Source organism: Polyodon spathula, chromosome 6 (assembly GCF_017654505.1).
Source record: "Polyodon spathula isolate WHYD16114869_AA chromosome 6, ASM1765450v1, whole genome shotgun sequence".
In the NCBI taxonomy this organism is placed as follows: Eukaryota; Metazoa; Chordata; class Actinopteri; order Acipenseriformes; family Polyodontidae; genus Polyodon; species Polyodon spathula.
The window spans coordinates 64,814,663-64,841,381 of NC_054539.1; the positions used below are offsets into that span (position 1 = coordinate 64,814,663).

Here is a 26,719-nt window from a genome sequence, read left to right on the forward strand (position 1 = left end):
TTTGTGCCAAAGTAAACTTGGCCATACTCCAAACCCATCACAATTCTGGCAACAGCAGTGGAACCTTTTTATTGTTTGAATACTCCTCTGTTCCTTGCCTAATGTATTGTTTGATCATTTTGTACAACAAAACACGTATGACGCCACCAGAGAAAGATTATAAGCCAGATAAAGGGCAGGGAAGTGTAAATTAATAATTTATTTTCAGAAAAATACATATTTCTTTCAGCCAAGGACATGGCCCAATTAAACAAATGTTTTCTTTTTTTTGTTTGTTTTGTGTTTTGTTATTAATAGTTTTAAAAAAGAGATAGACTTGACCTAAAAAATATGTCTCATCGTTTTTTAAATGGTTCCCTGTTGGGGTACAGAATTTTCCCAAATTTATTGTTGTTTTAATCTAATGACATTTTTTGCCTTCAGATATTTCATGTGAAGGTTACAATAGACCTTGTTAAGTTTTATATCGGGGCAAATAAGTTGTGTGTAAATTGACAGTATCTGTCAGATATCTTACTGTTTGTGTTTTGTGGGTTTTACAGTAGGTGTACAGATGCAGTTAACTTTTCTCCCTTTATGACCATCCTGCGACATTCTCCTGCTTCTTTCTAAGAACTTGAGCGCAAAGTTTTTGAAGAGTTGCTGGCTTTTAAATGAACATGCTCTCAGAGGAAGTGGCGCCAAAAAATTTGAAGAAATAATAGATGGTGTGTGCTTGTGAATAAATCTGCCAAACTAGGTCATTGTTTTTACAATCGCTCCCCTTTCCTCCAGTTCACAATGAGAGACCGGATGAACAGTACTCCAGAACAGTACATTATTTAACCATTTCAGTGACCAGTGTTCACTAGACTTCTTTGAATTTGCCATTGTGATGAAATCAGAAACCTACAGTCACAGCAAACCACCCGTGACCAAGTGGGAATTATGTGTGAGAAGGCTGTTCAGCCTATCTATGTCTATTAAGGTGTGTAAGGAATGAATAGGAGGAACTAGGCTGCCGCATCAGAAAATACTTTCTGAATTAAAAGCATAATTAATGAAAGCCCTCTGTGTGAAACATTGTGTAAGAACAGGATCCAATGAGATATGGAAATAGAAATATAACACCTGTAGCTTATGAAATCGTTATGGCTGGCAGCAAAGGCGAATCCAAGGTGAAAAAAAGCATGCAAATCACAAAAGAATAGCAAGTAGGTAAGACAATTTAAAAAAAAAATGTAAATCCTGGTTGCAGTATTATTTTTAGACAGTAGCTTTCGCTCCTTTTCCTGGAAGAAACTGAAGCTTGTCTGAGAAACATTGATTTTCTGATAAGACAGGAAGGAGAGGCAGTGTTTTAGGTCACAAAGGCTGTGTGCTTGCTGTCTGCATAAAGCATTTGCTAACACAGACAACAAGGTATTTTTGTTCAAGGGAAAGTGATATCAAATACAGGTTAGTGTTACAAGTATTCTTTTTTTTTTTTTCATACAAAGGCTGGTTAACTTAAGCGTATTCATATCAGTGCTTGAACTTTTCGCTCCCGGTATTTGTTTAATGGAAGTACACAGTGTTATCTGATTTTGTCTGAAGCGGTTGAGTTATCACCTTGACGATAAGGAGACCAGGTGTACAGCATCACCACCTTGCTGTAGTATGTTCCTTCTCAGCACTTGGATGGCAATAATGTACATGAGTAGACAACATTTTGGTTGTGTGACCAAGTGTTGTTGATGTGTTGTCTGTTTTATTATCTGTTTTCCAGCACAGTTTAGTAGGGATCAAAGTTAATTGATGGGGAGTCTATGGGATAAATGTTCTGGAGTTCTCAGAGTTGACATTGTATGAGGAACTGCTTGGAAGGCACATTAGTTCAGAGACCAAGGCTGTACTCCTTTGTCTCTTGTGGAGAGTTGTATTGTCTGCTTCATCACTGCAGTGTTCTCTAAATCTTCAAGATTCTGCATAACTGGCTTTTAGCCTGGAAGAGCAGAAGAGAAGTGATCTTAAAGTCAATATGTTGTGGAGTCAAAGGAATACACCCCAAAAGAGCTGGGCTGGCCTGGATTCTGAAGCTGTTCATGGACTACTAACAGCCCTGTCTGGGTAAACTACTGCTGGTATACCTTGATTAAAAATAGAGCACTCCAGAAATGCTAGTAAATCATTTTAATTCATAGGAGAATAGCTTGAAAATGTAACTAGCTAAGCCAAACATAAGGAGTGTTCTAGTACCGTAAACTTACTGTCATATTTGTTTCCTATCAACCTGGGAAAGCAGTATGATTTTCTTTCCTGACAACAGATTTTGAAGTTAGTCTAAATGGTGATTTTGATAAATGCGGGTAACTATCGATTTCTTCTTACAAACACTGAAATTCACTGTAATCTGTCACAGAAGGGCGGTGTTTCTCAAAAGGAGTTAAACAGGTGTTCCTGTTCAAATTCCATTTGACCTTGCCAGCATGGATCGATAGTACTTAACTAATGATAATAAAAATAATTGTGTTATCAGCATGAATACCGAGAGTTTTTGACCCTATACAGGTCAAACAGAAATCAGTGACTATCTTTTATTACAAATATCCATTTCTGAGATTACCAGAGCCTTCCTAAAAATTCCATTCATGTTCTAATGATTACCGTATCTATAGTCTTGCAACATTTTTTTTTTTTTTTTCTTTTCTGACAAATATTTTTCACCAAACAAAACTTGTTAGAGAGGTAGTGTGCCTGCTAGTGATTTTTAGTACTGTACGTTATCCAAGAAAATCCAGCAGACTTGTTCCCAACTGTTGTATTGTCCGGAATGATTTTTGACATAATGTTTAGGTTCACTTTTAGTCTAGACTTTTAATTTCATTAACAAAATTGGCTGTACTGTACTCATATATTTGTTACAGTTCATGTGTAAATTCGGTGAATCTATAGATTAGCTGGTAAATGTGTAGATTAACCAGCTCACTGGTCAGTGTATAAAACAACTAAGGAGATGGTAGTTTAGCCCAATCCCCTGCTTGAAGCCTCTCCAGGGTTTTAACTATTTATTGATAATGTTCACGACTAATAATCACATAGTTTTCTCTTTTTTTCTAGCCGTAGCAGTCTGCAATTTACTTACATCCATAATCACTGTCTGGCAACAATTCACAATACAAAATAATGTTTTGCTGGCGTTCAACTTAATGATACTAAATCACACTTAGTACAGGTATGATTTTTGCTGGAGAGATTTCATTATTACCATACCTAATGTTTACCCTATGGTAAATTTTGATTTAAAATAAAATAGAGAAAGTGATTTTTTTTTTCATTTTTTTTTTTTTTTTTTAACATAGTGAAAACAAAGTGGATAAAATCGTTAGAAATAAAACCAGAAGTGTATATTGGACAAAACATTGGTACATCCTCTCTACTAAATACATGTTGTTATTATTATTATTATTATTATTATTATTATTATTATTATTATAATAATATTATTAGTATTATTATTATTATAACGTTGCTTCCCTACAGTCACTTCGAAAGATATCTTTCTATAAAAAAACCCAAAGATTGGGTGTTCTAACCACAAAAATAATTAAATTATTAGTTAATAAATCAAATGGACTCTCTAGAATGTCTTTATTTATTTACATTATGTGTGTGTGTGTGTGTGTGTGTGTGTGTGTGTGTGTATATATATATATATATATATATATATATATATATATATATATATATATATATATATATATATATTTCGGTATATTATAGGAACCATCTAACTGCAATGACAAAAATACTTTATTTCTAAAGATCAGTGGTGGTGTATTACGACCATCGTAAATTGATATAGATTCGTAATAAGTATTTTATACATGATCATTTCTCACCGAGTCCTCGCATCTCCCTGTGAAGTATCAGGAGTGTTGCCCTTCTGGAAATGGAAGAACCTGCTGACCAAGTGCCTACTTATAAAAGTCTGTTGATCTTTCTTTGTCTTGTGCATCATTTTACACGAGTTACACAATATTGTGAGGGACGCTTTTGCATAACAAATTGGGCATTCATGTGAAGGAAAATGTGCGTCAAAGTGTGTGCTGTACATTAAAAGTAATTCATCCTTTGTCAAAACACTTTTACAGAATTTCTGATTCAGACCATTTGTAATCGTCAGTAACAGATAACACTTAAGGTTGGCTGTTTTGGTTTCTGTGTTTGTCTGCATGGAAACATTATTGCTTCATGATGTCATATCTAAGGAATGTGTCAGCTTGAGAGCAGAGAGTGATAAACAATAGTGTTGTGAGTATTTAAATACAAATACAAGCTTGCTACTGTACTGTATGTCGTAGTGAGGTATGTGTAGGACAATAAATGCAGATGCTAAACCTACTTTATCCCCTGCCAGGATTTTTAAAACTGTTTATTTTAACTCTATGAGGTACGTGAAAACACATCTATACATTATAAAGCATATAGTAGCATAAGAAACTGTGGCCAGAGGGTTATTGAAGAGGGCACAGTCACTGAAATGTCAATATCATTCATAAAACAAGCTCCTTAAAAAAAAACAGCTTATTCCACACTTAAAACCACTCCCACTATACACATATATTTATGTAATTACTTTTTTTAATTTTCCAGTAACTTTGTTGCGTTTTAAAATACCAGTGTTGAGTGTATACATGCATCTGTCATTTTATGTGAATGGTATTGTCTACAGACAAAACAGTGGGCTTGTGATATTAGTATAAACCATATTCTCAGATGTATTAGATTGGGTGTACTGTAGCAGTTAGAACGTCATACATTCTAAATAATGCATGTCAGACAAATTATATGCACCATTAGGAGTATACTTTGAGAACACTGAATTTCATCAGTTTTTCAAGCAGCATTACAGTTGACAGTGCATTCATTCCTGGATTTAACAAAACTAAACAGCTAGATTTTAATGCTACATTCATGCAACACAACACACTAATAGGAATGTAGTTTGTCCCAACCGTTTAATTACTAAAGCTGTAACACGTTTTACTGGTGCGGTAAGATTGTATACTCTTCATGCACAGGAGGGCCTGAAACACTTGTAGCCAGTGTGCTTTCAAATACAGATACAGTGCTGCTACATTATTTTTAGCACACAGTGCTATACCCTTAGTCTCAGTATGCTTGTTGTAGTATATCTGAATAATAAATAATTGAACTGGAACTTTTCCATCCCTAGATCTCAATCCGAGAAAATATATCTGTTTTATTTACGCACATTGATGTTTGATTTATGTGCATCTTTAATATACATTGTTACAAATATCAAATATAAATTTATATATATTGAAATGATTATATGTCAAGCATCAATGTGTAATAACTGAGTTTATATATATATATATATATATATATATATATATAATATATATTACGAGTGTCCAGATAAGGGACTGACAAAGTTTCTGTAGTGGGTAACACCACAGACAAGAAACTGTTCTTTGTTACCCTCAAAACAGTTTTGTCCTGTCTGTCTCTACTCAACAAACTTGCCAACGCGAGTCAGCATTTAATAACAAAATAAAAGATCTAAATTTATTTTTTTTGTTAAAAAATAATTTTAAATAAAAACTGAAATTAGTTTATTCGAAAACCTAAATTGGATAAGTGTCCCCCCCCCCCCCCCCCCCCACCTGTAATAGCAATCCTAAATTAGCTGAGGTGTAACCAATCACCTTCAAAATCACACACCAAGTTAAGTAGCCTCCACCTGTGTTAAATTGTAGTGATTCACATGATTTCAGGATAAATTCAGCAGTTCCTGTAGGTTCCCTCTGCTGGGAGGTGCATTTCAAAGCAAAGCCTCAACCATGAGCACCAAGGCAACTCCAGGACAAAGTTGTTGAAAGGCACAGATCAGGGGAGGGGTATAAAAAAATATCAAAGGCCTTGAATATCCCTTGGAGCACAGTCAAGACGATCATTAAACAGTGGAAGGTGTATGGCACCACCAAGACCTTACCTAGATCAGACCGTTCCTCCAAACTGGATGACCGAGCAAGAAGGAGACTGATCAGAGAGGCTACCAAGAGGCAATGACAACTTTCCAAGAGCTACAGGCTTTTATGGCAAAGACTGGTCAAAGTGTGCATGTGACAACAATATCCCAACAACACAATAATAATGTTTTAACTTAGGAAGAGTTCAGAAATCAATATTTGGTGGAATTGTCAGAGCAGAAGGAAGCAAGTTTTCTTCCAGGACAACCTTGTACTTGGCTTGATTCATGCGTCCTTCACAAAGACAAATCTGCCCGATTCCAGCCTTGCTGAAGCACCCCCAGATGAGTCCAATTTTCAGTTTTGCCCAACACCTGGTCGTCTAATGGTTAGACGGAGCCCTGGAGAGGCCTACAAGCCATAGAGTCTCGCACCCACTGTGAAATGTGGTGGAGGATCGGTGATGATCTGGGGGTGCTTCAGCATGGCTGGAATCGGGCAGCTTTGGCATGAATCAAGCCAAGTACAAGGTTGTCCTCAAAGAAAACTTGTTTCCTTCTGCTCTGACAATGTTCCCCAACTCTGAGGATTGGTTTTTCCAGCAGGACAGTGCTCCATGCCACACAGCCAGGTCAATCAAGACCCTGTCATGGCCAGCCCAATCTCCAGACCTGAACCCCATTGAAAACCCCTGGAATGTGATCAAGAGGAAGATGGATGGTCACAAGCCATCAAACAAAGCCGAGCTGCTTGAATTTTTGTGCCAGGGGTGGCATAAAGTCACCCAACATCAATGTGAAAGACTGGTGGAGAGCATGTCAAGACGCATGAAAGCTGTGCTTGAAAATCAGGGTTATTCCACCAAATATTGATTTCTGAACTCTTCCTAAGTTAAAACATTAGTATTGTGTTGTTTAAAAATGAATCTGAACTTATTTTCTTTGCATTATTCGAGGTCTGACAAAACTGCATCTTTTTTGTTATTTTGACCAGTTGTCATTTTCTGCAAATAAATGCTCTAAATGACAATATTTTTATTTGGAATTTTGGAAGAAATGTTGTCAGTAGATTATAGAATAAAACAAAAATGTTCTTTTTACCCATACACATACCTATAAATAGTAAAACCAGAGAAACTGATAATTTTGCAGTGGTCTCTTAATTTTTTCCAAAACTCTGTGTGTGTGTGTGTGTGTGTGTGTGTGTGTGTATCAAAATGTATATATATATATATATATATATATATATATATATATATATATATATATATATATATATATATATAGTTCAAAGTATATATATATATATCATATATATATATATATATTATATATATATATAGCATATATATATATATATCATACTATATAATTATATATTGACTTAGATCTTGAAACTTCACATGCGCAGATTTTGACACATGTGTAAAGTGAACATCTCCCAAATGAATCAAGTAATTACCAACTGGGGGATGGCCACATATATAAAAGCAAAGCAGCCACTCCTGTTGTTGATGAGCGTTGGAGAGAGTTTGGAGGAAGACGAAAATGTCTTGAGTCGGAGAGGCAGTAAGAATTATAATAACTATAAAACAATTGCTACTCGTAATTGTTTTAATTATTGTCTGTTTTGTTTTGGCCAATGTGCCTTTTTGTTTATGAAAAGTGTTTTCTTTCTGTCTGTTTAAACCTTTTATTTATTTATAATAAACATGTGCGTCAAAGCTTCATACCCGCAGTACTGAGTCTGTCTCTTCCTGGTCTGTGACGTCACTGCCAAACCACCTGTGACAATAAATAAATCATTAGATGAACAATGCTAATGTAGCATGGTGATGTAACATAATCTAAATTGAATTGCTTTGAATCATTTGCAAAATACTATACTACATGTACAGGTACTGGTTATTTAAACCCAGTTGTTTAAATCTACCTAGATTGCCTAGACCATTTATGTGATTTTCAGTATTGTTGGTGAGAACTCAAGTTTATATATAACAGTGAAAAGTGGATTTAACAAAAAAGGAGTCCCAGCACTCCACAAGTTCACAGTGTGGTTTGCATGGTATTTTTATTGCTTTCTGTTTCGAAATAGGCTGAGGTCACAGGGATTTAAACACCAGATTTCAAATTGGTTTGGATTTTTATCAGTTTATTTGCCAGCAACTGATTAATCATATCCTCCATATGAGCTGCATTCTAGTGAGAGTGCAGCGGGTGCAGCTATAAAAGGGTCTTCAGCAATACAACATGATGGTTTCAATTATAAACAATGCCTGCTTTGTCAAAGCAAACATTTAACTGCAGTGATCAATTTGAAAATAAAACACATTTTTATTTCTTATTTTCAGACACGGAGGAAGAAGAGGAGGCCAGTTATGATCCAGTCAAAACAGAGGTAAGGATCACCATTTGTTTCACAGGCCCTCCATTAATTAGATATATCCATTTTCTTTCAATTCAAACTTTTCCAGGTCTATCACAATATATATAAGATAGCATCACTATATTTCATTTGACTTTACATTGGAAGTCCCCCGTCCCCCCCAAGAAAATATTGGCTTGCTATTTCTGTGTAGTCAGGAACATTAACCAATTATTTTTGGCTGAGGCACATTTAAAATATAAAACAGGATCCTTTTCATATATTAAGGTAGGGTACCTATCCAGTCAAATCATTAAAACTCAGTTATGTTAAATACACAGTATTTGCCAAGTCGTAATATACAGGTAGTGTATTTAATTGCTGGATGTTTTTGTAGCGCTTCTGACATAAGTTTTAAGGCCTTCTCCCAGTTTGTTTAGCTGATGCTTAAAAGCAGATGCAAAGCAAAACTACTGTGTCTATCTTTTGCATTTAAAAGTTATAGTAACAATAAAACATAAAAAAAGGCTTGACACTCTCGAGCAGAGTCTCTTTCATGTTGTTCCGCAATTACAAAAGTTTCTCAATTATGCTCTCTGCTGGAATGTCACGTTCAGAGTAAGTGCATTCACCTGTCACAACAGTTTTAAAAGTCAGCTGGAAAGGAACTCTCTCTGAGCAGCAAAGGAAACATTAGGGACACATAAAAGCAGTGGACCAGGCTTTAATAGATTTGTTGTATAATATTTATAGGGCCTCATTCACTAAACAGCGGTAACGTGTTTTGCACGCAGTAAGCCCCTTTACTGTCTGCTCTGTATACCTGCTGTATTCACTAACCAGTGGCAGACAACCTAGCGCATGGAAAAAAGAGAGTGGAAAATGTACCACGTTCGAGTCATTTAAATATAATGAATTGTGTTAATGTGAGGAAATGTATGCAAATTACGTCACAAAATACCACTAGGGAGGTTTTTGATATGCAAACCATACTCACTTAAGGGCGCTAACTTTACTAGGTGCCTCAGCGTGTGTTAAAAGTACCGCTTATTGAAACCAGGCGGTGTCACAGAACCAGCAGAAGAGCGAGAAGACGAGTCAGGGAGAGAGTATTTCAGACCAGCCAGGCGTTACTAGGGCTGTGTGAGGAGGAGGAGGAGGAGGATGTAATAACTAGATACAGATTGAGCACAGATCATACTAGCCTTATATGTAGGGCCCTGGAAAATTTACATTATCACCAATTTCACAGACATCGTGGATTTGACTGCCTACTGTGAAAAATATGCATTCTATTTTCCTTACAGTATTTTACATTACTCTTCACCTCCCCTGTTGATTTCATACTTTTATCAATTAGGAACAGCGCTACAGTAGCTGTGCACAATCCAGCGTCAATGCCTTACTGTGGTAACGGGGTCAAACAAATACTGGCTTCATGAGTGTTGAGTTCCTCATACTGTACAATGACGTAATATGCGAGTCGGAGGCGGGAAGTTTAAAATGGTTGTTTAGAGTGGATAGTGTTGATTTATTAGTTTGCAGTCTAGGATTAACATTAAAAATGAAGACAGCTGACCAATCAAAAAAAGCTGGATTCATTTCAACAGAAGATAACGTTCCGAGGTACGATAAGGGGCATGCAGATGGTGGGATTCTGTTTTGCTCAACTTGTAAATTACATTAAATGTGTCTTTGGATTGTCTACAAAAAGGTACCATTGACAAGCATCTTGACAACACGGTGCACAAAAACAAGAAAATCAGACTCTAAGTTCAGCTAAACAATAACCGAACAAGCAGATCAATCACAGGATTGTTTTAAAAAGAGCACAGAATGTGGAGAAACATGTGATGTCAACACGTTTGAATTAGTGGAAGCTTTTTAATGAAAACAATGCCAAATTGTGGAGCTGTTCCTAACAGTGACACACTCAGACGAGAGTATCTTCCTAAGTGTATGCAGCACACAAAGAATATTTAAATGGCAAAATGAATGATTCTGAGTCTGTTTGTGCTGTATGCGACGAGAACACTGATGATCAAGGCAACGGTGTGTTTTGAACATTATTTTAATCACACTGAGCTTTACAACAGCTAATTCAGAGGAATTTACTACTTACTGAGTAGATACACTGCATGTTGACACTAACCACACAACAGTAGTAGATCATTAAAACGCTTGTGTGGTATGGCAGTTGTGTGTCTGCCTTTGTAATAATAATAACAGAGGGAGAAGCACTAGCTGTCTACATCTATGCTTAGTTGTATACAATGTATTAGTTATTATTATTTAAGCAATAAGGCACGAGAGGGCATGGTTTGTGCTGGATATTGTCAGTTGCGTTGTTAGGCACGAGACGCAGTCAAGTTTTGACCGGTGTTTTAATTGATTTTGGCACAGTGATACGTGGTTAGCACAGGTACAGTGATTTGCCTTTGTTCCTAAATAGTTCCTAATCGTGACATTGGGCTGGATATTGTAAGGGCTTGGAACCCTAATGGACCAATCAGCATGCAGCATTCTAACAATCAGTTTTATAACTGATCTTGTATCATTTACTAATAATTTGACAGTATCTGTGGTTTTAAAACTTCATAAATTAATTTTTTTATAAAGAAAAACACCAAAGCTTTGGTTTTGTTATTTCAGGTTTGCAGTTAACATTTCTCCCGTGTTTAATATTTTGGGATTAAAGGCAGCAAAATAGTCTATGGGAATTATATGGTCATTGTAATTAATGTGTTAACATAGTTTTTAAAGGTTTACAAAACTCAAAAGCGTTGTCATTCAAGGTTATTTTTAAAAAATCTATTTTGTCTGCTTGTTACTTTTTTTTTTTGCAGCCAACACAGACCCAGGCTTCTCCCCAGATCTTTTCAGCTACCAGCAAAGTGGCTGTCACCGCCCAGCTGAAAAAACCCGATCTGCCCGTCTTGCAGATGCTACTGTGCCTTTAACAATAAGGATTTATTGCGCGTCTAGCAGACCGTTGCTGCATGAAAGAGATGCTAAAACGTTAAAAATGACTGCTAAAAAAATAACCAATTGTTTTCAAAGCAAAAATAGTGACAATGAATGCAGGGGGGACAAAATAAGGTGCGATCGGCACAATCCACCACCTAATACTATATTTGTGCCGGCTAATTTATTAAAATATTAAGATTATTTTCGGGTATTATCATTGTCAATTATTTGTCATATTATTGTACTGTAAGGTGATATATAGTACATAATTGCTATACATCTGCACCAAAAAAAAAAAAACATATTCCTTTTGTTGTGATATCGTAACAGTGTACCCAAGGTGCTTGTGAGAGATTTGGGGGTTCATGTATAGAGGCTGTATGCCTTTAAGAAGAAAGGCATGATAGGATATCAGCGGAACACTTGTCAGCTGACATACAAATGCTTAAGTGCAGAGGTGCTGGGTTATTACACTCCGGTTTCATGCAGCAGTTGTGATGGTGACCAAACATGTATGAGTACTGTTTTGTAAAAAAAAAAAGGTTAAAATGAACAGTTGCATTAAAAAAATGCATTAAACAAAAACATGCATGCATTAACAAATTGCCCTGAAAACTTAACATAAAGAAAACAATTTAAATGACACAGTAAGCTCAATAATTAAGCTACAAAGGAAGTGAAAAGGTCACCTTTTTTTTGTGAACACCAACAATCCCCTGTCAAATCGTAGTGCCTAAATAAGCTTGGTAATATACCATAATAAAAAGCAGTCATTAAAAAGAATGTAGAACATAAAATAGATGACCAGATCCAGTCAACAAAAGACAACACATTATTCAATTTTTTTCGTATTATATATTTAAGGTAAAGCAAGTTTATTTTTCCGTTAAAAGTGCTGCCAGCTGTACAGAATTCCTAGGGAGAACCCTGGGACCATTTTAAATGACTCTTGTTTCCAGCAAAAGTTTGTTTCATTTTTAAAGATTGTTTTCAGTAAGTTCCAATGTTAAAATGTACGGTCCGGGATATATGGAGATTACGAGGCAGTTGTATATGCAGCACTTTTTGCTATGTTAATATATTTATATAGCCACCATGTATGTGTGATATTTAAGTAGGCTGTGCTTAAAATAGCTTTAAAAAGAAACTGTAAATGTCCAATAAATGAATGTACGCAGAGTGCAAGTTGAGATTCAGTCATAAATACAAGCAATCAAACAACATCTAATGTTAATGTGACGTTACACCTTTTGAAATGTAAATGGTAAACTTTTAATTGACTGAGCGAGTGCTTTGCTGAATTTTGATTAGTATTACAAAATAAATCAGAGGGAGATCAAGTTAAACAAACATATGTATTTGATTTGCAGAGTTAATCATAACTGTTCTATTATCAATGACTGTCTCTGCTTTGACTGTCTTGCGGGACGCTGTGATTTGGGACAGGACCCCGCACTCCTCCTACGGAGCGCATTTATTTGGTCCTTAATGTTTCATTGAAGTTAATGTTCTCACTGATTCACCACCAAAAAGCCTTTCATAATTCCTCACCACTTCTTCTGCTAATACATTTAGATCCTGGTGTGTAAACTTTAGATTCCTCACTCTGTCCTCCTTGGTCACTGTCATTGTGACAAACTCACAACCATACTTACCTTTTCTTTCGAGCACCCTTATATATACTATAGTACAGTGTGTATAAACCTCATGCATAATTCTGCATGTTGAATTCTCTGTGCGGAATTCTGCCTGTTGACAACTTGCAAATGAATCATTTAGCATGCTTTATTTGTGCATATAATTAGCTTAGTGAATAGAGCTACCCTTGGTTCATTTTTGTACTAGGTGTGGCTTCCATCTGCCATGTGATATTTCTGGTCATTTACCGTCGTTTAGTGAATGAGGCCCACAATATGTTATACTGTATATAGTTATGAAGGTGAGTATAATGTGCAGGATAAAGCTAATACAGCCTTGAATCTGTTCTTTCCCCTAGAAACGGGGCGCCCTTCTGATAGAAGTAACATTGCTTTACAAGAGCCATTAGAAACATGGTTGTGGACTGACCCATTTGCCCCCAGACAAATGAATGCAGTACACCCTCGCTATAACGAACCTGTTGGGGTCCAAGCTTTTTATTTGTTATATCAAGGGAGTAAGTTAATGAGATGAGATTGTGAATAAGTAGAATTACATGTACCTGCTCCTCTCATGTATGCAGTATTCTGCCTTTGCTTTATCCTATTTGTTAAAGAATTAAAACGCAGTACAGAAAGCACAAATCTGGAATTGAAGCTGAACTTTTATTCAAAAACAATCTGACATGAAGCATTTCAAAGTGCACCAAATCATAATCCAACATGCAAGAATCCCATACTGAGCTTTTTGTCCAAATCAGCCCGACAAGAAAAGGAAATCAGATCCACAAGTTTTTGTTTTTTTTAAATCAATTTTGCTTTGCCGCATTGACTGAACAAACCAAAAAAAGTGTTTTTTGACAACCTATATTCATGAAAGAGACATGCCCATGCTATTCCTTTTTTTCAAACAACCAATATAGTTCCCAGCTTTGGCAACATAAAATTATTTTGGTTTTGAAGGCATAGTTACACAGCGTGCAGTTTTTCTTAAGACAAAAGACTTCACTGGGGAGGTGGCATCCCGTGCGTTCAGACAGTGATGTTGACAGTGTGTTTATATGATCTTTTCTGTTTTTTTTATTTGGGGTTTGTTATAGCTGAAGGTTTGTTATAATGAAAGCTGTTATAGTGAGGGCGTACTATACTTACTTCATGGTTATAATAATTCAGTTTGACTTGTTTCCTGGAAGTGAAAAGGGGGGTGGGGGGGGGGGGTTAAGTCATACTTTATAGATGTTAAGAATAACGCATGGAACTGTGGGACACATTACATTTTTGGTCTCAGGTTTACAGTGTAGCCCTCTAGGCTATATCTTTATACAGACACAGCAATATTTGTTTTGTTCGTTCCGTAATGCTGTCTGCAGCAGGTATTAACTGACATTGTCTCCTGTTATCTGTCGTCGTAGCTGGGTAGCTGGCAGACAATGCCTCCTGCAGTGGGCTTGAATATTACTGCAAAATATTGTTTCAGCATGTAAGGTGGTGAGAGAATCCCTTTGACAATGCTGGGTATTTGTGCACGTCTATAATTACAAGCAACAACAGTGTGCACATTGTGGGAAATACATGTCTAGAGATTCCTCATTTTTCACTGTGCCTCTAATACTGTACCATACAGTTTTTTTTTCTTTTTCAAATAGCCTCTATTGTAGGCTTATTAAATAATATATTAGCCTGAACTCCATTAATATAAACATATTGTGAATAGGCCAATAAATAATGTTATATTACCTAATACGTTATTAGGTATCTCTAGCTGCCTAAGGAGGTACTGTACTTAACCTTTGATTTCCCAGCTCTCCATCACAGTGGCTGTCAGACAAGAACAAGGAGACACACAGGTATGAGCGTGTTATGGACTGGCGTCAGGAGAACAATGCAGACCAGCCAGAGACAGATGCCCGTTCACGTTGGCACATCTTGTTTCACCATCGTGCTCGCTTTAGTAATGAAATTGGATTTATCTCTCGCTCTGCTGACCACATTACGTCATCGGAAAGATATTGTTTTTACACTCAAAGGGTGGTTTCAGCTGCTGGAGCCTGTTACCACTATAAGTTACATTGTGACACTATAACCTGAAGAGGTTGTAGGTTATGAAGATTATCCACAAGATGTTTTGTATAAATTACATAAGAGCATTTTGCTTCCGATAAGCCTCACGTTGTAGTTAAGAATTTGTATTTTGCCCATAGGCTCATAAAGTCACCAACAACATTTTTGTTGGAATGCTGCATATTAATGCAACATAACTGGGTTGAGAGGCTGTGTACTATAGTGCCTTTCAGAAGTGTGGCACCCCACTTCATTGATGCAGCCTGTTCAAAACAAAAATGGCAGCATTTGACCCCTGAATATGACATCTGATAACTCTTGGTGTGGCTCTTCTGAAGCATTTTGAGGTTGATAGCTGGTACTTCTATGGAGAAGGTGTTCTTTTGGTTTTAGCTGTTTCTAAGGGAAAAGATGTTGCACTTTACACTATCGAGTGCTGGAGAGTTATTGTCTCTATTAAAGCAATAATCCTAAATGTAGGGCTTGTATAACACACAGGAATCGACAGGTTGATAGAGCTAAACATCTGTCAGGAGAAGAATCAATAAGGGGCGTCTGAGTTTCCTTCATTGTTTGCATGGTGATCCATCTGTCCTTCTGAATGCGTCTTTGAAAACATGCTCTGTGGTATTTCATTGAGACAAGGAAACAGTCACCTGATTGTCCTGAATGATAACTGCGTGTTTAAATGAATGGTACTAAATGGTATGTTAATTGAAAACATCAAATACACTTGGTTTTCCTATAAAAGATCTCCCCTTGCATCCTGTGTTGTGGTGGAAAGACCAGAACGCATGCAGTGGAGTCAACACCACTCAGTAAATAAAAAAAAAGCAGTCAAGATTAAACTATTTATTAATGCATAGATAGCCATAAAAAAAAGCCACGGCATAATTGTAGTGCTTTGTTCATGCGACTACAAACAAAATTCCACTTCTTACTTGTAGTGAATGCCTCAATATGAGGACAATTTTTCACTAAACTTTAGGCGCACCCATTCAGCTATTTCAGCACTTTTCAGACCCTGGAGTCACCATTTGGCGATGGCGATCCCAGCAGTGTTTGGAACAGTCTGCTTTCTTTTTGGTAAGGGAAAACACTACTCAATGGTGTATTTATTTTCCCGTGTTCTTTTTATCCCTTTGAGCAGGGAACTCGAGCCAGGCTAAGTGGGGGACTGGGCTGGAAAACCAGCCTACGTCAGAGGCCCATGCAGAGAATAACCTTCCAGGCCGGGGACCCTTTTTACATTAACAAGAGGAAGAGTGATGAGTGGCTGGCCAAATGGAAGATGGAGGTGAGTAAATCGATTGACAGTCTGTGAGGCAAACTAGTGAGGGATCGTCCTAAAAAAACAAAAACAAAGCACCTCTGTCAACTTGTAGGGAACAATTTGCTCAACAGAAGTTATATCATAGTTTAAAGCCAAGTGTATTTGATGGATCAGTTGCTATCTCGTGAAGGTACCATTTGAGTGTTGGTATGATTGTTGCCAAGCATGAGGGATATCCACGTTCCTGTTTTTCTGTTTGTGTGTTGCCCAGGCTGATTCAATCAGTCAATGTTTGATTATATCTTTTTCGTCGACTTTGAGTCATTCAAATGGAAAACGAAAGGACAGCTGTTCTTGAGTGGCTTACCAATTAAAGGTATGTTATACACGTTTGGAAACGTTACCACAGGGTGAAAAATATTATATTTTAGTTGTACTTAAATTATATAGCATATATGCTACATTGTTCTAAAAGAGTGACAAAAAGTTCAATTAAAATTGTGTTTCATTTGGCAGGGTACAGGGTAAAATGTTACTTCTATATAACATTTTCTCCATTCTTATTTTGTTGACTCAAATTTTTTTACCCCAGTTTTCCCCCCAATTTAGTGTACCCAATTATTATCAGTATCCTCTGCTCACTGCTTGCAACCCCCCCGCTGACTCGGGGAACGGAAGCTGGAGCACGCGTCCTCTGAAATGTTCTCCTGCCAATCCATCATTTTTCGCACTGTGGATCCACAGCGAGGCCACCAGACCTATAGTGCCGGAGGACAACACAGATCTGGTGGCTCCACTGCAGAGCCACAGGCCAATAGGCCACAGGGGTTGCTGATGCACGGTGAGCTGTGGATTCCCCTGCCGACTTAAGCTCTCCCTACCTGGGCAACGCTCGGCCAATTATGCGCCACCCCCTAGGAACTCCCGGTCATGGTCGGCAGTGACATAGCCTGGACACAAACCTGTGATCCCCAGACAATAGGGCACATCCTGCAGTCCACATGGAGCGCCTTTACTGGATGCGCCACTCTGGAGCTCCCAAATATTCATTCAATCTTTAAAATAAGTTGAAGACATGTAAATTCCATGTTTGCCCTAGCACTAACTAGTGTTAATACCTTACTTGAGTTATATTGTTCATGAAGAAGATAAGATGGACTGTTTGTTTTGACTTCACTAGCAACACATTGTACAGCATGGGACTGGCTATGTGTTGTAGATTATGTCGTGAGACAGCTAGTGCTGCTGCTGCCACTAAGGATGATTGTTGTGATGTTAATAAAAGCAGACCCTTTTATAATACTGCAATTACACACTCAAGAGCTCAGCTTGAGAGGTTGAAAAAGAAATAGCTGAGTTATCTTAGATTCAGTTGAGGAACATGTTTAAAAATGATTGTGTTGTGAGTGAGGAGTACGCTGTGGTCAGTAACTCTCAGAAGCTTCAGTCTGTCAATAAAGCCGATAGGCGGTCATAAATGTCTCTCAGGTATGGAATCTGCTTGCTGTGGAATTCACTGTCTGCTGGCCACAGTTTTGAATTAAATTCGTTGTCAAAGCCAGTTCGTTTTTGTCTGCGATTACATAAACTAAACTGAGTGCAGTAGAATCTGAAATTCTATATACCAACACTAGATCAGGTATGATCTTCTCTACGCTGCCTTCCTAATGTGCTTCAATACAGTTTCCACGCATATTTAATCCTTGATCTCTCTTAGGCGCTGGTTACCAAGGTAACAGTTTTACGGCTGTTATCACGATGTGGTGGGCACTTGTATATTTGTACAACTAAGTTGAGGTGACCGGAACCAATTTAACAGGTCCCAACAGCCTATGAGAGCTGCACAAACCGATTATTTGATTGTTTGGATCAAGCTTTCCACAGGTGAGGGTCATTGGTGTTGACTGGTCTGATGTACCATTCCAAGGTAAAAATCTGAAGAAACGCCAGTGACATGCTTCTGATTGTCAGCACCTGATTTCTGTGGAGAGTGCAGCCCGAACATTAAATAATGAGGCTGTGCAGCACTACTACAGATCTTTATTCATTAAGATCTCTAACTAAGATCTCTGCTGAAATGTTTCATTGTCAATCCATAAGCCGCCCAGCCCTGTATGAAGAAATAGCTAATGTGCACTGCTAAGCTTGGCGAAGGTCAAGCCTGTCCTCGCAGATGTGTTGTCATGATTGAATCCTGAGCCTTGCTGATCTAGCAGTAGTGGTTTGGAGAACTTCCAAACAGACAGAAAAAGATATCTAAGCTGTGTGCCAGTGACACTTTCACCCATACTCTGGAACTACTTGCATACAGTAATTAGCTGACCGTACATTATGAAATATAGATTTTTTTTTAAATATATGTATATGCAGTGCTCCCTTGCTGTAAGGCTCTCGATTGTAATGCGCCTCATATATAACTCTCCTACAGTACGTCCCCCAATTCCCTATACTAGTGATTCATGCAATATTTCTACAGTAAATACAGTACTGGTGTTGTAAAAACTGTAAACAACTTCTCAGTCTAACTTCGTTTCTGTCTCTCCCTTTTGATACAGTATCTGAACTGACGAAAAGCTGCACTGGCTCTTTATAACACAGACATCTTATTAAACATTAAATTTATAACTAAATAAATATTAGATCTATTACGTGGTTATCTTTCCTAATATATTTACCTTTTTGCTGCGAGAGGAGCTGCAGCTTTCTCCGGGAGACGAGATGCTTCAGCCCCTTTCCGGCAGCCGAATCTGGGGCGAGCCGATTCCCTCTTCCCCTCGCCCGAGCTGCTCTCCTTCTCCCACTTGGTTTGCTTGTTTGTCGCTTTGAACTGAACTCCCAACCGCCATTTAGCCAGGCTATTTACAGTTTAAAAACTGCTAGTTAAAATGATCCACAAGTGGGAATGTTACCTTTTTTTCTTTTTTTTTTTATAAATATAACATTGATTATGTGGTGCTTTATGTATTATTTTATTTTGTATATTAGTCTGATGTGTGTTATGTCCCGCCGCACCCCCTACCACCCACCCCCCCACTTTCTTTGGTTATAACGCTCATATTGTGTGAGTCCCGAGACAACGTTATAGCAAGGGAGCACTGTATTATAGCAATAGCACAACTGTAACGGTTGTAGTAGTGTTAGACATTTACAATTCAGCAAACGGATTAGCCAATCAAATCAATAGAAACGACACATTTACAAAAACACAAAAAAGCTTGCATGAAGGATCGAGATATACAGACAGCAAGTAACCTTACTGCAACCAAGTGGTCTAAAATTGAAGTGCTACTGAAATCAATTACAATGTTATAATTGTAAGTAATTTTTTCAAGAATTAAGGAATTATTTTTAAGTTAATTTAACTATGAATGGTTCATTATTTATTAGTAGTAGTAGTGGTTGTAGTACATTGATTTGACAAAGCTGCATGTATGTGTTTTATACAATAACTTTTACAATTACAGAAATGGTCTGGTCAGCTTTAAAATTTTTCTCAGTTCTGTGCCTTAAGCGTTAACACAGTGTTAACTGCACACTAGGTGGACACTTGTCAGTCAGTCAGTGGAAACTCACAGGTTATCAGTAAAATTTGGTTGTGCAGCAGTTATTTGTATCTTCAGCTTATCTCTTAATCAACACGCACAAGAGCACAATTTCCTTAAGGCCTTTCAAACTGGGCAGTGCTTTTGTTCATTAAAGATGTTGTCATTCTTTAAAAGTTACTTAAAAATGACCTGCTGATAATAAAGTAATGCTTTTGTAATCTACTAATGAATCTTTGTGTTGCCGAGCTTCCTAATGTTGGAATCGTTTACCTACATTTATGTACATATTTAAGTGGACGACAATTTTGAAAACAATTTTTTAAAAATGGTATTTCTGAATATCTTCCTATATTTATGTATTCATCAGAAATGTGCTGTCCCCATTAAACTAACTGAATTGTTGTGTTGTTTATGTACCAGATGGAAAGACAGTCATTTTGTTCATTCTTTCACTGCACGTCTTCACAAATGTAACCCAAGATCGTTCGTCTTCCTTTGTAACCATGTCTCCTCCTTGGAAACTGCAGTGACAAAACAATTAGCTAGGCCAGATACTGCACAAATGCCCCATCATCATGATAATAATACTAATAATAATAATAATAATAATAATAATAATGAGATGACAGAAAAGAAGCATGGGTTAAACAATTACATGATTAATTATGTTTTGCTGTGTTTTAATTGAGTGATTGTGTCGGCATTCCCTTTTGTTTCTGTGGGTATTAGTTTTAGTTCTTTCTGCCACAGCATTCAAATCCTGTTTTATCCTTTTAGAGGCCCCAGAATAACGGCAGATTTGTTTTGACATGCTGGATGGAGGGAGAAAGAGAGAATTAAAGAGATAGAGAGACGTGTCTTTCTGCACATTTCTGTTCATAGTCTGCTAAGCTGTGCAGGATCCATGCTATGTCTTGCATGCTGAGTTGTGAGATAATATTGCTGGCTGTGCCTTCAACTGTACAGTGGGGACACACTGTAGGGAACTGAAAATGATGGGACAGCACTGATGGCACAAGTTATGGCAGCCAAATGTCCGTTAACATTAACAAGAAGTAGTATAATGTATGCAGGTACATTAAATAGTCAAATAAGATCATTGATATTGATTATTAGTATGAAAGCCAAACACACACAGTTTTCAACTAAATCCATTGGCTAATACATGACAGACTTAATCCTTTTACAAATAAAAAGAAAATTTAAAAAAAACCAGCCCATTAAGTACAATAAGATTGTTCCATAAACCTTTACTTTATGTAGCCTAACTAAGCATTTAATTTATATGCAATGATCTATTTACTGAAATTCAGTTGCAAGTTAATAAAAAGCCAATATATAATGTATGCAAGAGGGGGTGTTTGTGTGTATCCACTGCCATTTCAACTGTGTGCTAATATTCCATGTGAATGTTTAGGATTTTAATTAAGGTGTATTTGCTACAGAACTTTCTTGTGCCTACAAATATTTAAGACATAGAGACCAAGATTACACCTATCAGAAGTGTTTCCAGTGGTAGCCAATTACTTTAATTTTGGGCCAAGATGATTAGGAGGAACACGAAACTCGTTGCAAGTGGATTATACAAGAACAGGGGAAGGAAATGAACTCTAAAGAACATCTTCACTTAATAGTGTTTTCATCCTTTCACATGAACTAAACAAATGCGGTTTTAAATATCACCACTGCTGCAACAAGGCCCATGCACACCACATTTATAAATAACAAACCACAAATGCACAAGTATTTAAACGGTGCCATTAATTAGATCTGCTGCCGTTAAGATCTATTGAACAGACCCCAAGATTTGAGAACGGCTCTGCTGTGACTTAAAAATATCTTGTGAAGGAAATCCTTAACATTGGAATTAAGTGGCTGCTCATACTTGGAGTGGATTCACATCCCAGAGACATCTGGATGACCACAGTCCACATTCTTGGCTTTGATGACTGGTTTTAAAAAAAAAAAAAAAAAAGCGGCAGAGTGGATTTCATCCCATCATTAAAAGATTGGATTTTCCAAGGCTGACCTTTGTTTGCCTCAAGACGAAATAAGAAACTGAACACTACTCGTCAATAACAGACCCGGGAGCTTTTCATTAAGAGACTGCTTTCACCACATTTCTATGACTTTGCATAAGCTTTCCAACAAAGTTCAGCAAAGAAATGCCTCTAAAAGAAATTGAAGAGTGGTTCATTTATATGGACTGAGACAAGAACTTCATGAGTGGAAAACATCATTATCCTCAACCAGCCCCACAACAAAATGTGTTATATTTCTTGTGTTCTTGGTTTGAAGCCCTATTTGTATAAACTAAATGTTGATTCTTGCAGGTGGATAATATACAGATCTACAGGTGTTAGTTATTCCATACATAGTTAACTGGCTGGAAAGGTTATATTCAGCCAAGAGAAAGCCTGCTTAGATGTTACCTACAGTTGGATCTTGTTCTGTTTAACACATGTTTATACACTGTCAAGTACTTTGACATTGAAACAAGTCTTTCTTTATTGCTGCATTTAACATTTCCCTACACTGTAAAAAAGAAAAAAAAAAAAGTACTACCTTTTGAGCTGAGCAACCCAGACTTGTGGAAATGAGCAAGCAGGTGTTTATCATGTTGCAGTTCTACTTCAGTTTCAAAGGATTTATTTGATGTAAAAATCTGCAGGTTTTGTCTTTGAAATCATGAGGATTTGTTCCATTAAATCCTGCTTTGGTTGATGGTTATAGGGCCAAAGTTTTTGTGATTGCTGTCACACATGCTGTTGTTACCCTTCCATTCATAATCTCCAAAAGGAACAATATGAACATGAGAAATAATACATTTATTGAAATAGGTTGGTACTGCAGTTTAATATATATATATATATATATATATATATATATATATATATATATATATATATATATGTAAGCGATCCTGCCACTCACGTAGTTTGTTGCCCCTTTAAAAACAGACCCAATACACAAATGGAGTTTTCTCTGCGCTTGCACGCACTTTTAATAAACACCAATGAAAAGAAAACAAAACAGAAACAAACACCTAACTCCCTTTGGAGCACTAACTAAACAAATACTGGTCCCTCACTGACCACAGGACAGCTAAGCCGTTTACCTGTCACCAAAAACTAACACACAATCCACACAATACCTCTCCTGGATACGACTGCTCTCACTCACACACAGTCGGGCTCTTCTCAGCAGCCCCTAGCAGTCTGGCTGCTTCTCTTAAATACCCTGCACCTGGCTCTCATTTGCAATTACCACCAGGTGCAGGGGATTAACTAAACAATAAAACAATTAACACAATTAAAACCCATTAGCCTGTTCACCCAAAAGTGCATATTCACATGTTTTAGCAGGGAGGAATCCCAACCCCCTCCCTGCTATCTTACTATATATATATATATATATATATATATATATATATATATATATATATATATATATATATATGTGCCAAAACATTAAAGGAACAAATTATGTACTTTGAGGTCAATAGGTATAAAAAGGGAAGCTACAACTAGATTTTAGTTTTTTGGGTTTTTTTTACATTGGAGGGAGATGTCTCTTGAGAAACTATTAGTAGTGGTTTTGTAGAGCAGCATGGTGTATTCCTTGTTTAAATCTCACAACATAGGAGTTGCTGCTGATCTTAAGGAAGGTAACCCAGTTATTTTATGTAAACCTATTTTCTGTAATATTTGCTGTCAGTGAAAGCAATGTCACTGAATCTGTTCAAACTCCAGTGACAACCCTTTGTCATTATAGTGCCCTCATTTCATTTTTCTGTTGGATTTGCGCAACACTTTTATCACAGCCACAAATGCCCCCAGAGATGCTGTTTAGAATTTAAATTCAACCAGGCCTGCTTTTAATTTGACACATCTGGTGAATTTGCTGACATTGGGAAGAAATCAGCTCACATCCAGATTTACTAGGGCTCTACTACAGTATATAAACAATTCCTCTATTTAAAAGGATAGTCAGTTCATTAAGTCCTACCCATTTTATAGACTAGAATCTGATAAACAGTACATTGTGTAGCAGTGCTTGGTTCTTTCAGGAATATTTACACTTGGTCAGCATACAAGCTTCAACTAAGAACATTCGTAAATAAATGATCACTGAAATTATACTCCTGATAATTCAAGTAATGCAATCCATTTTGGTAGATGCCCAAAAGGAACCTACACCATCAGCAATGTGAAAGTGAAAACATGAACAATAATAAAAAAATGTGTTTCAGTGCATGCTGGATCTCTAACTCCAGGGTGGCCCCTCGTGGCCAGTGCTTGACCCGCTACAATCGTATTAAGCTGGCAAGGAAGAAAATTTATATTGCCCATTCCTCTTTTAATTTTAGATACAAAGAGCAATCCTTAAAAAAATGTGTGTGTGTGTATGAATGTGTGTGTGTGTGTGTGTGTGTGTGTGTGTGTGTGTGTGTGTGTGTGTGTGTGTGTGTGTGTGTGTGTGTGTGTGTGTGTGTGTGTGTGTGTGTGTGTGTCTTTTAAAAGTTCTCCACTGCAACTAGAAAGACATAATGACAACGTTTGACATCCTTTGTATCGGAACTATAGTTATGTTTTTGACCATGCTACAAAGAATCACACAAAGTGTTTCTTCCTCTACTTGTGATTGAGCAGTGACTGTATAACAGAATATAAATGCCATACTCTCTCTGAGCAAAGTGTAGCTTGACTGCCTTTTCCCACACACCAATTTGTTGTGCGTTACACTTTTTCATCCACTAGGTCTGTTTGTTTTTTCTCTGTTTTGAATGGTAAGTTCCTTGATCTGTTGTGCATCTATTATTTTAGCTTGATGTCGCTCTGCATTATAGTTACTACACCTGAAACTTCCTGATTAGTTAATGAAAGTTATTTATTTAAAAAAATCTGAATTTCTTTGCTGTAAAACATTGCATTATACAGTACTGCATTTATTCATGATCATACATAATTTCAAAACAATCAAATGTAGAATGTGCATGTATTCATGGCACACCTTTTAAATAAGGTTAACGTTGCATGATTACTGATTAGTTTTTTGTTTTTTTTCGTGAATATGCAATTTTTACCTTTTATCCACAAGTGGATCTTTAGAGACGTAAAATGTACAATAGCAGTAAAGGAAGTGGCCATTTACTGATCAGCTATGAAAAGAAGCAACCAACTCCCCACTCCCTTCCCCCCAGTTCCTGTCTGTTACTGTTTACCCAGCTGCATTTCTTTTAAGCTGTTGCATCTAATCCTGTCAGGCATCCCTTGTATTTTGCTCAATGGCATGGAGCCTATGCTTGTATCTGGGGGAACAGCAGAAGCTGTGTTTACCGTAGTGGCTAGCAATCGGCCAAAAGGTGGAGAGACGTTATTAAAAGGAGTAGTGTATACCTTCCGTGTGTAGAGCAGCGGTTACATTGGAGAGACAAACAAGGGGGCGAACATACACAGCCAACCCAGCGAGCCGTTCGCATGCAGATCCGGCTTTGCAATGCCTGGCTAATGCCTTGCGACAGCTGCCTCTTATTATATACTTGGCCTCACTTCCAAGTAAAAGCTGGATAGTTTAATAGAGGTCTACAGGTGAATGTGGTTTAATGCTTAACAAAGGGTCTGAATAAGACAGTACTTGTAAGAAGAAAAAAAAAACATTGTCAACTTGCCTTCATGACAAATAAGCTCAGCTGGAAGTTGAATGAATACTGTAGATTTGTTTGCCCAATAAATGGGCTTGAGTCACATTGCTGGGGTGAGTTATAGAGAGTGAAGTGAGCCTGACTTGATGGATCGAACCGCCTGCAGTCTTTGGAACAGGTTGAGCAATGTGAATACTTTGCTAAATTAAAGAAAGGAGAGTGATATAGTGTTAAAATATGGTGAAATGGTGTACATTTAAATGCATTAAAAATGCTATGAATAAAAGGGGCTTTAATTAAAAATATTATATACGACTGCTCTTTTTTATGCTCATTTTATAAGTATTCCCCTTATCGTTTCATAAAAACTGTTTACATACCGTGTTCATCAGTCCTCTTTTTAAGAAGGCACTAACTTCTTTTCAGCTTGCTGTGCACTAGTGGCTCACTTACAGTGTTTTCAATAAGTATTGTTTTTAAAGTTTTTAAAGTTTGCTTGAATTATTTTTATTTTCAAACTCATTTATATTCAGTCTTTTTGGTCGATACTCCAACCGGATAAAGATTTACTTAGTTAGATTTTGAGAGATGCCATTAAGCAAGAGCTGCTTGATAAACTCTTTTCTATGAGGTAGACAGCAATATGTACAGCCATTGTGACCTCATATTTCTTTTCAGTTAGACTATCCTAGGAAAAAAAGGCTGTATAAAGGGATTAGGCTAAACTTAGCATTATATCCCTCAAGCTACTGGGCATTAAAGAGGCCATCAGTCACCAGCTTTGCCTGGAAATGAATTGTGTGTCTGGATCAATGTCCCTGGAGACCTCTGTGTCTGACCCTAACACCTCTTGTCAATGCAGCAACACCAGCAATTACCTAACCTTTGACCCCAGACATCCCAGACAGGGAGTCAAGTGTCCACTGAGAGGCTTCCCCTGAACACGGGCCTGACTGATTGGGACATACTGGATGGTGAAGGAGAGTAAAAACAAAACAGACCACAGGAGTTCCAAGTGCATTAGTCTTCTTCTGTTGGGGAAATGATTTTACAAACAGTGTTGTATTGTACAGTCTCTACAGCCAATTCAAACACATGCTTCCAGTACTTATTTTTTGCTACTTATTTTGTTAAATTATTTGAAAACAATGCAAGGATGAGTGAAAGTAAAATCTTTATTTATTTTTTTGTATTGTTTTTTATGAAATATAATTGACCATTCATGCATATTTAAAATCGACCCTCTCCTTTTTTTTGGTCGGTTATTTTCA

The 26,719-nt window shown here is 37.1% G+C and overlaps 1 protein-coding gene across 7 annotated transcripts in view; it reads left to right on the plus strand.

Moving 5' to 3' along the window:
• Window positions 1-26,719, plus strand: part of LOC121317469 (DNA (cytosine-5)-methyltransferase 3A) — a 225,264-nt gene that overhangs the window by 136,022 nt on the left and 62,523 nt on the right. For 3 of the 7 annotated variants that reach the window (XM_041253429.1, XM_041253431.1, XM_041253433.1), the window contains 2 exons: window positions 8,308-8,354; window positions 16,134-16,283. In XM_041253429.1, the coding sequence (XP_041109363.1) occupies window positions 8,308-8,354; window positions 16,134-16,283 (197 nt within the window). Of the gene's footprint in view, window positions 1-1,397; window positions 1,438-8,307; window positions 8,355-16,133; window positions 16,284-26,719 lie in introns of those variants that run through there. The other 4 variants (XM_041253434.1, XM_041253435.1, XM_041253430.1 and 1 more) reach the window with 4 other exon arrangements.